The 13057-nt window shown below is 35.7% G+C and overlaps 1 protein-coding gene across 1 annotated transcript in view; it reads left to right on the top strand.

Annotated features, from left to right (window-relative positions):
• LOC122526562 overlaps window positions 1–12309 on the top strand; it is a 100231-nt gene extending 87922 nt beyond the window's left edge. The window contains exons 4-8 of the mRNA XM_043650060.1: window positions 8181–8396; window positions 10616–10776; window positions 11002–11216; window positions 11603–11878; window positions 12044–12309. Coding sequence (XP_043505995.1) covers window positions 8181–8396; window positions 10616–10776; window positions 11002–11216; window positions 11603–11878; window positions 12044–12237 — 1062 coding nt within the window. The 3' untranslated portion in view covers window positions 12238–12309. The remainder of the gene's footprint in view (window positions 1–8180; window positions 8397–10615; window positions 10777–11001; window positions 11217–11602; window positions 11879–12043) is intronic.
• The last annotated feature ends 748 nt before the right edge of the window (window positions 12310–13057 follow it).

Below are 13057 nucleotides of genomic sequence, written 5' to 3'. Positions count from 1 at the left end.
TTTTATTTGAATTTTCTTTGATTAAATTCGTTTTAAATAATTGGATCAAATGATAAGATAAATTTAAAGATTCAATAATACGAATGATATTTTGTCGTACATTTATTATTAATGTATTTCAAGTTAATTATTACTGATTGAGAGGAATGAAGAAAATTGTTGAAATATTGGGATCATTGGGGACTGTTAATTTTTTTTTCATTTGACACCGTATACACAATAATACTTATATGTATATATGTGTAAGTATAAAGTATAGTTATACGTACTAACTCGTATCGCTATCTCGATAATAGAATGATCTATCTGCAACGAGCGGCAACAATAAGCGAGCAAGATATTATTCCGGTGCCGGAGCACTGCCGTATCTCGGACACGCGAGTACTTGATCTGGAAGCAAGGAGTACCTTAACTCAACAAATAACAATACGGTATTACCCTCACGTAGGATCGAGGGCCTAGGATCAGCGCCATTATGCGCCAACAGTTCCTTTAGTTCTCTCTCTCTCTCTTTCTTTTTCTCTTTTCTTCTATCTTATTTTCTCTTCTCTTTACTAGCCCTCGATGTGTACGTGTGCAGTTAAACGCATCTATCTAAGCTCGTTGCATCCCAGGAAATACATGCGGAAAATAAAATGGATCTATATATATATGAGTTGTGTTAAATATATTTACCAGTTTAATGTGTTCAAAGACAAATGCATTTTAAATTACGATCGAACATTTTTGTTTGTTAAACAATCCGATCTATAAATTAGATCAATTTATATTGATTACAAATGATATATATATATATGTGTAATAAAATTGTAGGCAGTTAAATTGGATGTGATGCACTTTTATAGAAATTAATATACTACTAGAATCTCTTTTCTTTTCTTTTCCTTTCTTCTGATTTGTTGTTTTTTATTTCTTTATTTGTGTTATTTCATAAAAAGAAAAAAGGGAAAGAAAAAGATTTGAACAACACGTTCCATCTCTCTTTACGCCGATTGATATCCAGTACGTTTTCAATAGTTTAATGTAGCACGGATGAAGTCCCGTTCAATTACTCGCAACACGATACCACGGCTATTTATTGTGGTCTGCCGAAGCTCGCCAAGTTCTCTTGGCTCGTGTGCTCTTTGCCGTACTCCTTCTTTCCTTTCGACGACCGACTTACAAAGATCCCCAGCCTTTCTTCTCGCCATTGCCGATCGGCTTTAACTCACCGTTCTCGTTCAAGAATCGCTGCTCATGGTCCGTATAGAGATACACGTGCAACGTGTATCTAAATATCTTTACCTAGCCCCGTTTCTCGATGGAATTTAAACGAAAAATAAAAAAAAGAAATAAAATAAAAATAAAAAACATTTTCTCTGTTATGGCATTAATGAAATTCTAATTCGATTCATAACGGAATTTCATTCATTTCTACGTTCCGTTCCATTCATATTCTATACCTTTTTAAATTAAAGAATTACATTTTTAATTTGATTTTATATTCTTATATTTTGAATGTGTGTAACAAATAATATTTTTATTATATTATTAATAGTGTTATATACTTAAAAATTATATCTTATATAAGTTATCTATTAAAGAGAAAAATTTATATTTTAGATCTTTTTTTTGGCATTATATTATATTTTGAATGTGTATAACAAATAATATTTTTGTATTATATTATTAATAGTTATATATACTTAAAAATTATATCTTATATAAGTTATCTATTAAAGAGAAAAATGTATATTTTCGATTTTTTTTTTTCTTTTTTTGGCATTATATAAAATTGAAGATAAAAGAGAGATTATTCAAAGTATATACCAAGACATTATATTCTCTTCTCAATTTTACCGAGGCTCGAAGCATGGTTGAGGGTAATGGACGAGCATCGTTCGACGGATAGCTTTCACACGATAAACAATCGGTATCTACGTCCTGTCGTTAACTCTGCATTATCGAGACATGTGTGAGAAAAAGAGAGAAAGTAGCGAGTGTTATCGAGATACATACCAGGAAACTATCAGTGGTTCTTATTCGTCTTCCTACGCTTATTCTCACAATATAATTCCTAAATACTTTATCACATTGACAAAAAACGATTAGGTGTATCTATCGATGGGACCAATTCGTTAAATAATTATTTCATAATAAATTCTATCCTCGATCTAATATTTTCTACCGAAGTTAATAACAAATGAAAATAATATATTAAAATCGTTGAGAATACAAATAAAGAGGAACATTTTAAAATTCATCAAAAATTTCTCTCCCCCTTTTTCCAAAGCGAAATTATTCGAAAGAAGAAGAGAAAGAAGAAGAAGAAGAAAAATCACGAATGAATAAGCTTCCATGTCATTCGGTAAACAAACGATTTCGTTCCGCGTGATCGCTGAGGTGTCTCGTGGCTGTTGACGGTAACATCTATCGCAGAGACGAACTACGACTCGCACAGCTGCATATCTCGCACCAAAGCCATTGTAACAATCTCGTTTATATAGGGTATACCATCGTGCAACATAAACAATTCTTTTCGAGAAAGAACATTTCGTCTCGAAACAAAAAATATAAAGAATAATTCGATTTCTCGGCAAAATTATTGTGGACCTTGAATACTAACGAGGGTGATCATAAAAGATCACTAAAATAGTATTATAATAACGACGAACGAGATATTTCGCTAAACGGGAATCTCATTAGCATCGTATTCGATTAATTTTCTTTCTCCAACCGCATCTCTATCTATTTCTGCATTTCTCTTTTTTTTTTCTTTCCCCATTTTTTTTCTTTTCTCTTACATCCGTCGAAGACCCACAATTCTGCTATCCAATTTCGCAATAACGATGCTACCTTTCCGTTCGTGCTCGTAAAGAAATACGCGAGAAAGATAACATTGACTAATGAAGCGATCCCATGTTAATTGTCTTTAGTGGCTAATTTACTTGATACGTATCTCTTGACGTCTATCTTTATCGGACAAACAATTTCAAACGAGAACAGAAAGGAAAAGCCATTACGATCTTATAACAAATAAAAACGTTCCCCCATTTGTTAGATAAAAGTATTTGACAAAGAAGAAGAAGAACAACAAAAAGATTGTACGTTTTTCTTGAAGAACGAAAGTTGTTTCTGAAAGAACAACTTTGCTCGTGTTTGAAGAAAAATGGATAACTAACCCTATAGAATCTTCCAAATGGATTATCAAACATTTTCAATATATTCTTCAAATCTTTTCCTCTCGTATCCGAACGAGTTTATATATACACCTACTTATCTCTGTGAGAAAGGAACAAAAAAAAAAAATAAATATATATATAGTTAGGTACTGTCGTCGCATCGCTATTTCTAACTTCCTACAGGCTCACATAGATCATAGTCCGAAGAAGAAACGTGAATAGTAGATTGTCTGGGTATTCTGCTAGCCGTAGGACGAAGGTATCAATGAAAGCAGAACCAACTGCGACTACCCGGAACGATCATGGACGATAACTCCTTGGCTAAGAGTCCTAAACAATGGCGGATATTGGTATCACTCGTGGAACGCTTAGATACCTTCCTTCTTGCTTTCTTTCTTTCTTTCTTTCTTTCCTTTTCCCTTTAGCAATCTTCCTTTCTCGCTTCCTATGCTCAGTTGCCGACAAGGCGGTCGCCGATTGCAATTTGCCGATAGGATTCTACCTGCCGCGTTGAACGTTCTACTCTCTTTCTTTCTTTCTTTCTTTTGAATATCCCTCTCTCTCTCTCTCTCTTTTTATCTTATTCTTTTTCTCTTACTCTTTCCTAAGTAAAGTTAAAATCTTGAAGATAGGATAGGATTGGCCAGTTTGTAGTACTCGGTAAGAAGAGATACATCTTTCCCTCGGTAACTACCCATAGAGCATTTCCTAAGCGGCACGGCGGCGGTTCTTCGTTCGTAGTAGACCGACTGGTCAATATGTATCGCACCAAGGGCTCTCAAGGTATGCCGAGTGCTATACTATAGTATACGGGCGGCGTGTGTGCCAGAGCAACGCAATCCTGCCACGAGAGAAACGAGATACCAGCGAGATACAGTCCTCTTGCAACTAACTGCAGCTCTATTACCTATTCGTTTCGTGCCCGCGAGTCTAATACCTTCTACGTGAGGATATACTTAACCTCGGATTAGGATGCCACTTGTCACTACGAGAAAGAGAGAGAGAGAGAAATAATCTTTGATTTTACTGTTATCGTCGAAAAATTGTCGAACAACGCAAAAATATTTTCTTAATTAGCTGCGAAAAGAATCAATAAACGCGACTACGATACGATTTACATGCGTTTGAGTAAATACGAAATTTATAATTGTTCGACGGATTCAATTTTTCATACCGTTCAATAATAAAATCTAAACGTTTAATCGAACAGCTAATAAACTTAAACGTTCCTCGAATGTTTTCACTTTTATTATCGTATGATATTTATCAAAGTTGTTGCATTTCTATATAAAAGTAACGAAATGAATTTTCAACTAGAAACTTGTTGCAACATCGCGCGTCCTAGATAATAATATATTGATATACGTAAAAGTGTTTTATCGAAAATATCTTTGGATTTTTAGCTTACCATTGGCATATTATTAACAAGTAGGATAAATCGAGTTGACAATTTGAGGACAAATCGATAGAGAGTATAGGAATGTAATCGACTACCGATTAAGAGAAGCATCATTGAGTCAGTCGTTGGAGGGAGGAGACGTTCGTGGGAGCCTGTCGGAATAATTAATAATCAGCGAGGCGTTGACGCGTTCTCCGTTCGGCCGAGCGATCTTCGAGGCTTGTACTTGGAAAAGTACTTGGAAAGCCCTACGTCGGCTTTCGATGCTGTGCGTCCGATAGTCACGGCCGTCCGTTCTCCACTTCGGTGTCATTTCATCAATTACGAGCGTGGATGGAGATACGGGAAAGAAAGAAAGAGAAAGAAAGACACCATGGTGGTGGTGGTGGTGGTGGTGGTGGTTGGGGTACAGGAGTGTTGGAACGTATACAAGAAGGAATCGGAGTGCCAACCCATCCGTGGGCGTTCCAAGCGATTCGCTCGAATAGTCGCGAAACGATTCGCGAGAGAAACTCTCGGACCTTTCCCATGAAGAAGCGTCCATTGACAGCCGGAGAAGTGTATCACAGAGGATCCTAAGTGTAGTTATTCCAAAGAAAATAAAAGCTTTACCCTCTCCTCCTCCTCTTCCTCCTCCTCTTCTTCTTCTTCTTCGTACTTCGTCCTCATCCTCCACTTCTCCTCCTTCAGTGGACCCCGATTATTAATGGCCGCGGTGGTGGTCGTCCGTCCGTGCAACACGGGCGCAAAAGTGTACATCCGGTTTTCTACCAAGACTCACCTCCTAGAAACCTCCCGACGTGCCGGTTGCCACCGGTGCAGGACGAGAGCGGACGACCTTGCGCCATTCGCTTAGAACCGAAAAGCAAACCAACACGCGCAAACATAAGTCCTTTTCTCCATACCATACCCATACCATACCCATATCATATACCTACCATACGTTTCGTCTTATCTTATGTACGTACCGTCTCGTCTTTATCAATGTTTCAACGTCGTTCGACATATTTTCATATTTTTCCTTTTCGTCTATTTAAATATTTGATCTAATCATTTTTTTTTTTCAACGTACCCAATACTCCGAGCCGATCACTTATCGATGATCAATTTCGAGTTAATTAAAAATGTCTATATCATTAAGTATACACTTTAAACAACTTTGGAATGAAAAGCAAAACTTATATATGCAGCATTTAGATAGATATCTTTATAGTCATCAATATACCAACATAACACAAGGATAAAAAGTATATAATGAAAATGTTTATTTTCTATAAGCTATATAATTATCGACAATCTCGTAATTTTGTTTGTTTGTTCTTTTCTTCTCTCTCTCTCACTCTCATTCTCTCTCTTTTTTTACTGTATCGAACGATCACATACAGTTTTCTTTCCCCAAGCGGAATACTCACACATTCCATTTGGCAGTTACGCAGTTACGCAGTTACGCGCGCATACGCTAACGAAGGATCGGCCAGAACGACCTTCTCGATACCCATTACGCCTCGTTCGTTTATTTTGCGGCTTTACGCGTTACAGATCTTACTGTAATGCCCCTTTGTACAGCGCCGTGATTCCCCCTTATTATATATTTCTTATGCCATCGGCACTCTACCTTCCCTTCCACCAACTTTTCTATCTCTTTTTTTTCTTTTCTTCTCTTATTCGTTAACTCGAAAAAGATAACTCTGAAATCGCTTCGATCCTTACTTTTATTTCTCCAGATCGTTTCTGTCGCCATAATGCAAATAACGTGAGATTATAGTTAACCCACCATAGATATATCTATGTAATTTTTAAATCGTACACTTTTTATATAACATCGGATAAATTATCTTAGGGTGAACTTCAAATTATTAGACGATTTCAAATATTAATTTCTATTTTTACTTAACTTTTTATCAAATTGCAAAACTACAAACCTAAACTAAAAAGTCTCGAAACAGAGTAATTAATTTGTTGATTATATAACATGATGGATTATTTGATTGTTGAATAAATTAAAAATCAACGCTCTGAAGTATAGCAAACAATCGTAGTATCCAAAAGGGGACTGTGTAAAGTTAAGAAGCCAAGGAAGGAAAGGGTAAGGGCGGAGGACTGTGACGCGCATACCGTAGGAGACAGGTGGAGAGGGAAAAGAATGGGCTGGGAGGAAAGTAAACGACCTATCCCAATCTCGAAGGCCCACGCCGAGTCCCAAACGGTAGAGGGTCAGAGTTGGGAAGAAAGAAGGAAAGTGAAAAGAAAAAAAGAAAGAAAGAAAGAAAGGAAGGAAAGAAGGAAGTAAAGAAGGATGGATGGTATGGAAAGATGGATAAGAGAGAAAGAGAAAGATAGGAAGGTCGGAGAAGAATAAAGTTGGAGCGTGAACACACGCTGCTGGTATATAAAGAGTTAGCAGGGCATTGCGTGGGTCACGATGCCCGTGAGGCACAAATACACACGCGTACACGCACACGAATAAACGCATAAGTACAAGACACGCGCCACCAGACGCATACGCATATAAGTTGTACATGATAGGAAGGCACACGTCACGAATTACACGCGTGCATATACCCCATCGGCATGGAAACTCATACAAATACCCATACAAATACGCATACAATACAAAAAGGAAAATATTGAAAATACACATACAGAATGAGATCGTAAGTTTACCCCCCCCTCCTCCCCACGGTTTCTTTTTTCTTCTCGTTCGTCGTAGTCGTCGTTCCTGGCACGTACTCGTTATGGAAACCACCAAAGGATATTGTTGCTCGTATATATGGAGAGTACCAGGGAAGCGAACAGGACTTGTACTATGCAGATGATTCCGCGATATGGGACTATTCATTGTGAGTCATTTAACAGTTTATGCGCCGAGTACTACGTGCTTGCTCGAATCTGTGCAATGTGTTATTATATTGCTTATCGAAAGCCTATCCACCTCTTTCCGCGTTCCCCTCTTACCGACTATCCTATAATAACGCGCGTGCCACTCTTTCATCGTCAAATCCTTGGTAGCTACTTCGTATTAAATGACTGAAAATAACTCGATAGTTAGTCGAGTAGTCATACGCGTCTAGGATTTATTTTATTATTATAAAAACAAAAGAAGCAAAGAAGCAGATTCTTGCTCGAGACTACCAATCACCATCTATAAGACGTGCACTCTCAAATTAGAGACAACTAATTTATTACACTCTGATTAATGATCTACGTGGAATCCTAAATCTAGATATACCCTGCGCATATTAATAGCTCCAGAATCTATTGGTTAAGGAAGAGGAAAATGTTCTTATAGTGTTTTGCATATCTCGCGGCGTTAAATAATCCATCATGTTACTTTCGATTAAACATTATCATTTCTCTCGATAATACGCGTCTATAAACTTCTACAACTTATCAAAACTCTGAAAGCGTCATTTTATTTCTTGTGATTTATTTAAAATGCATCAAATGGTGTCATTAAGAAACATGCTAAAAGATATATATATATATATATATATATATATATATATATTTATAAATATTCTCTGTTAATTGTTCATATTACGCTTATCCGATTAATTTTGAACGTGCTTTCTTTCCAATATAAACTTTTGTTTTTAATTAATTATGCAATATCATTACAGGAGGACTATAGTCAACGAAGACGATTATCCACGCCAAGCGGAAGTCCAAGTCCACCGAGGCCAACAAGGCTCTCGAGATCTACCGGTACCCTAACCAGAGACGAGGACTCCTTCTGCGAGTCGAGTAACACGCTCACGAGAGAAAATCAAGGACAAGAGGCTGAAAGGAAGGGATGGTTCAAATCTCTATCACGAAAAAACAAATCCAATACAAAGGTACATGCTATGAATTTATATCCAAACATTCGAATTAAAATTAAATTAAACCACGTTCGAATATTTATAAATAATGGGAATAATAAGGGATGGTTCCAATCTCTATCGCGAAAAAACAAATCCAATACAAAGGTACATGCTATGAATTTATATCTAAACATTCGAATTCAAATTAAATTAAACCACGTTCGAATATTTACAAATAATTCCACCCACGTGGCAAATCTAATAAAATCTGTAAAAAAAGAAAAATTTCTTTTTTAATTATTCCAAAGAATTTGTGCAACGAAATAAAAAAAAATATCAGTGGGAGGTAGGGAAGGAGGAGGAAAAAAATAAAAGGAAAGAAAAATATCAATAAGCTCTCGTAATTATAATCTCTTATAATATATATCTCTCTCTCTCTTTCTCTTTCTCTCGACACGCTCGAATGAACGATGTTTCTGACTCGTTTTGTTTGTTTCTTTTTTTATTGCTCTTTTCAAAAAGCCGTTCTGCAAGATCGCGTTATATGCGTGTAAAAAGAAAAATAAGAAAAATGATTTCGCGATAGAAGGTATGGAAGTTAGAAAAGAAGAAGAAGAAGAAAAAGAAGAAGAATAAAAAGAAAATAACTCGCGGAGGTGGTGGCACCTGTTTAAGGGAATCGTCGCGAACGAGTCCTCCTCCTCCTCCTCCTCCTCCTCCTCTCGTGGAATATTTCCGGGCATGACGTCAACTAGTCGTCGCGACGAGGCGGCTTTTCAAGGTTCGACAAACAAGTCCATTCCGAAGTTCTTATCCGAATCCGGCATAGTTTGCAACCCGAGTGGGCGAAATAGAAAAATAGAAGAAAAAATAACACGAATTTATGCATTCGTTCGATATCCTAAAGCTGTAAAAAAAAAAAAAAGAAAAGAAAATTACTTTGAAAAATAACAACGTTAAAATCTTAACGCGTATCTTTCGTATCGATTTTCAAAACCTACGAATTTTATTTCAATCACATTCCTATTATTATAAATTTCATTTAATACAAAATTCTTATTTCTCCATGAATTTGTCTAATAAAAAAAAGAAAAATGTCGAAGTATATTGCTTCGCACAAAAGTTCGAATACGAGATCTCTATACTTAAATCTTGTTATTAACAATAGTAACGTAACAACATGTTTAGGTATAAGCAGAATAGCAAGGAGAACGTTTCCATATCCGATCCTTCCCTTGTTAGCTACGGGCCCGTACGCGAAGCAGAGGCCATTAGACCAATACAACCTCCAATTACCGGTTTGATTAAATGCTTATCTAACTCCGCGCTCTGTGGTTTAATTTAATCGCGAGATTAAGTGCCGATCGAAGGGCTGCTTAGCTCTCTCTCTCTCTCTCTCTCTCTCTCTCTTTCTCTCTCTTGAATATCCCAACAAGGAGAGAACGAGAACACCGATATTTCGATCCTTTCTTCCTTCCTTTCCTTCTTTCCTTCCTTTCCTTCTTTCCTTCCTTCCTTCCTTCTTTCCTTCCTTCCTTCCTTTGGAACACGATCTTTGCTTGAGGTTAGCCCTAAAGCTATCTTGGATAGCTGCATAGAGATGATTGCGTGCACGTGAATCTCGGTTATGCAGGATGATCTATCGAACGATCGATGAACGGACCCCGAACGCTCGCTTTCACGAGAAACTAAAGAGAAGCCAGATTTTCTCATCTATTTTAAACTATATAAAGTTAAAACTATTTATATGTAAAAGGAAATATTGTTTTATTTTTTCTCCCTCACTCCTCCCTCACTCCTCCCTTCCTTTCCTTTTCTACGAATTACACTTTTTTTATTTCCCTCTTTTGATGTATTTTATAATCATCGAGAAAATATGAGGATTAATATTGTAGAAGAATGAAGATCTTAAAGAACATACATACACGTATAATATTTATTTACGAATTAGATTTAAAAATAAATATGTTAAAAAAGAAACGATTTTTCTTTCCTTTTTCTTTTTTCTCTCTCGAATATTTTGTTTGTATTTTATAACGATCGAGAAAATGAGAGACTGCGTGAGCTAAATTATCTTCTTCTCTCTCTTCATTTTTTTGTTCTTTTTTTTATTAAGAAAATATGATTACTCCGAGGACTATGGTAGAAGAATTTTTGTTTCGTCAAGCTTTATTATGTTTTTGTAACGATCGATAGATTTGAAATTAGTTAATCTATAATAATAAATGAACATATGTGTGTATACTTTTCAGAGTGTGGATAAGAAACCAAGAATACCAGAAAGTGAGATCTTGACGACCGGAACGGAGGACGAGGAGGCATCGTCCGCACCGGAACGAGTTTCCGTTCAAAAGAATCTTCGCTTCTTCGGCGACACCGATCAGGAATCGGTCTCATCGAACCGTGATCACAGGTAAGTAATCAAACACGTCTACATGATTTATCACTTTTATCGACAAAAATAAATATTTCTATTTGATATTCTTAAACGCGTATTTATAGAAAAAAGAAATGAAATTCATTTGAAATTATGACAAAAATTCGTGAAACGGTTTAATCAAATAAATTCTTCTTATTTATATTTTTCTATAGAAATAAAATAGTTATTGTATTAAAAAGAGAAAATTAATTTTTTTAGGAACAAACATGTCGACGAGCGTGGCTGTACAAAACGTGACGTCAGCAATTCGAACAGGAGCCATAATCTCGGCATAGTCTCGCCACCAAGGAAACCACCGAGACTAGCCGAGAGTGCACTTTCTTCCGGTGAGAGTACTACCGGTGACAGCAGTCAACAGAGCCAAAATTCCCAAAGATCGCAGAGATCCGTCGTGTATTTGCACGCGACTACGAGTAAGTATACAAAATCTTGAAACTTCTAATTTCAAATAGAGTCATTAAAATAACTTGGAAGCGTGGACAAAATATTTACATATACCTTTCTCTAAAATTAAAAATATTTAAATAACATATTATATTTATTTAATATTTATTTCATTGAATATAAATTGCCCCTCCTCCCTATATAATTAAAATAAACTTTCCTTTGTAGAAATTTTCTAAAAATAAAATGATCGTACAACCGTGACCCTATTTATTCTTTCAAAGAATTTGAAGTTAATAAGATCAGCTTGTCAGTTATCAATAAGTTACGTGAATCGCATTTACTCCGGTCGAGAGTTCTACTCGTAAAGATTAAACTTTCAACATGGTAATACAAAGTTCACGAATTTTTGTAGTCGGCGAAATACCTGGACCGAACGAACGACGTAGAGCAGCGAGTCGAGAGGAACTCAATCGACCTCTGCAATCGCACACGAGAACCGTGTCTAGGAGCGTGAGCGTTTTAGCTCCTTGGAAACCGAGACACTATAGGGAACCTTTCGAAATCAATTATGATCAACAACAGCATCAAAAACCAATGATGACTTTAAGACGTAGACAAAGAAGTCGCGAGACGCTCACTCGTAGGGGCAAGGAAGCCCGACGAAGCAAAGACAATCTTTCGAAAACCGGTAAGTAATTCGAATAATTTTATAAGATTTCAAATCAATTGAAGAGATTATTTCTTCGATCATTCTTTTTTTTTCTAATTATTTGATACGATAACAAAAAATAGCATTTAAATATAATTTCTTATTCGTTGAAAATTAATTGGATACAACTTTGATCCGATCTAGGTACGATCAATCGCAGTACGTTGAAATCAAAGGACAAGCAGAAAGTGGACAGGACCGTTTCCACGGAATCGTTATCGACGAAATCTCGGAGCGTGAGCTCGAAGCCAGAGCTCAGTAGGTCAACATCCGTACCACGTGATCCAAACAAGAGCGCGGGATGGTTTAAGCTAAAGAGCAAAAAATCCCGGGCCTAAAGAAAAGGCCATTGATCAATGCTAGTCTTGAGTTTCATAAGTAATATTTTCGTAATCGTTAGCGGCTGAAAATTAACGAGTCGGTTGATTATCCATCGCCAATTAAACGGCGTTGCGTGACAAACGACGGTCTTTTAATTTTTATATATTTTTTTTCTCTCTTTTTTTTGGCCTTTGTTCTATTATTTTATTTTATTTTATTTTATTTTATTTTTATTTTATTTTATTTTATTTTATTTTATTTTATTTTATTTTATTTTATTTTATTTTAATTTTATTTTAATTTTATTTGTTTTCACATATCTTTGTTTGTTCTTATCTCTTTTAATCTATTACCGTACAATGCGAGCGAGTGAGATAACATTTAATCTAATTAACATTTTAAAAAACACATTACATTTGTACGAATCCGATTTCTTATGGGAAAAAAAACAAACATACAAACAAATAAATCTGAACAGCGAAAACTACGCTCGATACTTTTATATGCGTGCATTCGTATTACAAAATACACAATTATACGATCTAACGATTGTTTCAAAATCTTTATTTTCTTTGTTATTGCAAATCTCGTTATAACTTTATGATCTTTTTTTTTTACACTAATTAAAAAAATATCTCTAAAAATTTGTTGTTCTAACGTAACAAAGATATATGTGTATCGGTACTAACAAATAAAAACTCGGAGAATTTTGGCTTTGATCGTAGACGCAAGTATTCATATTTGATGAAAGATAGCCGAATGAATAATAAGATTCATAAGAACAAACTCATGCCACGCGGATCTTTAAATTGAAATTGATGAAAAAATTTATGAACG

Source organism: Polistes fuscatus, unplaced genomic scaffold (assembly GCF_010416935.1).
Source record: "Polistes fuscatus isolate 324 unplaced genomic scaffold, CU_Pfus_HIC Scaffold11, whole genome shotgun sequence".
In the NCBI taxonomy this organism is placed as follows: Eukaryota; Metazoa; Arthropoda; class Insecta; order Hymenoptera; family Vespidae; genus Polistes; species Polistes fuscatus.
Note: the sequence above shows the minus strand (reverse complement) of the source record. Positions and strands in the feature narration are given on the sequence as shown.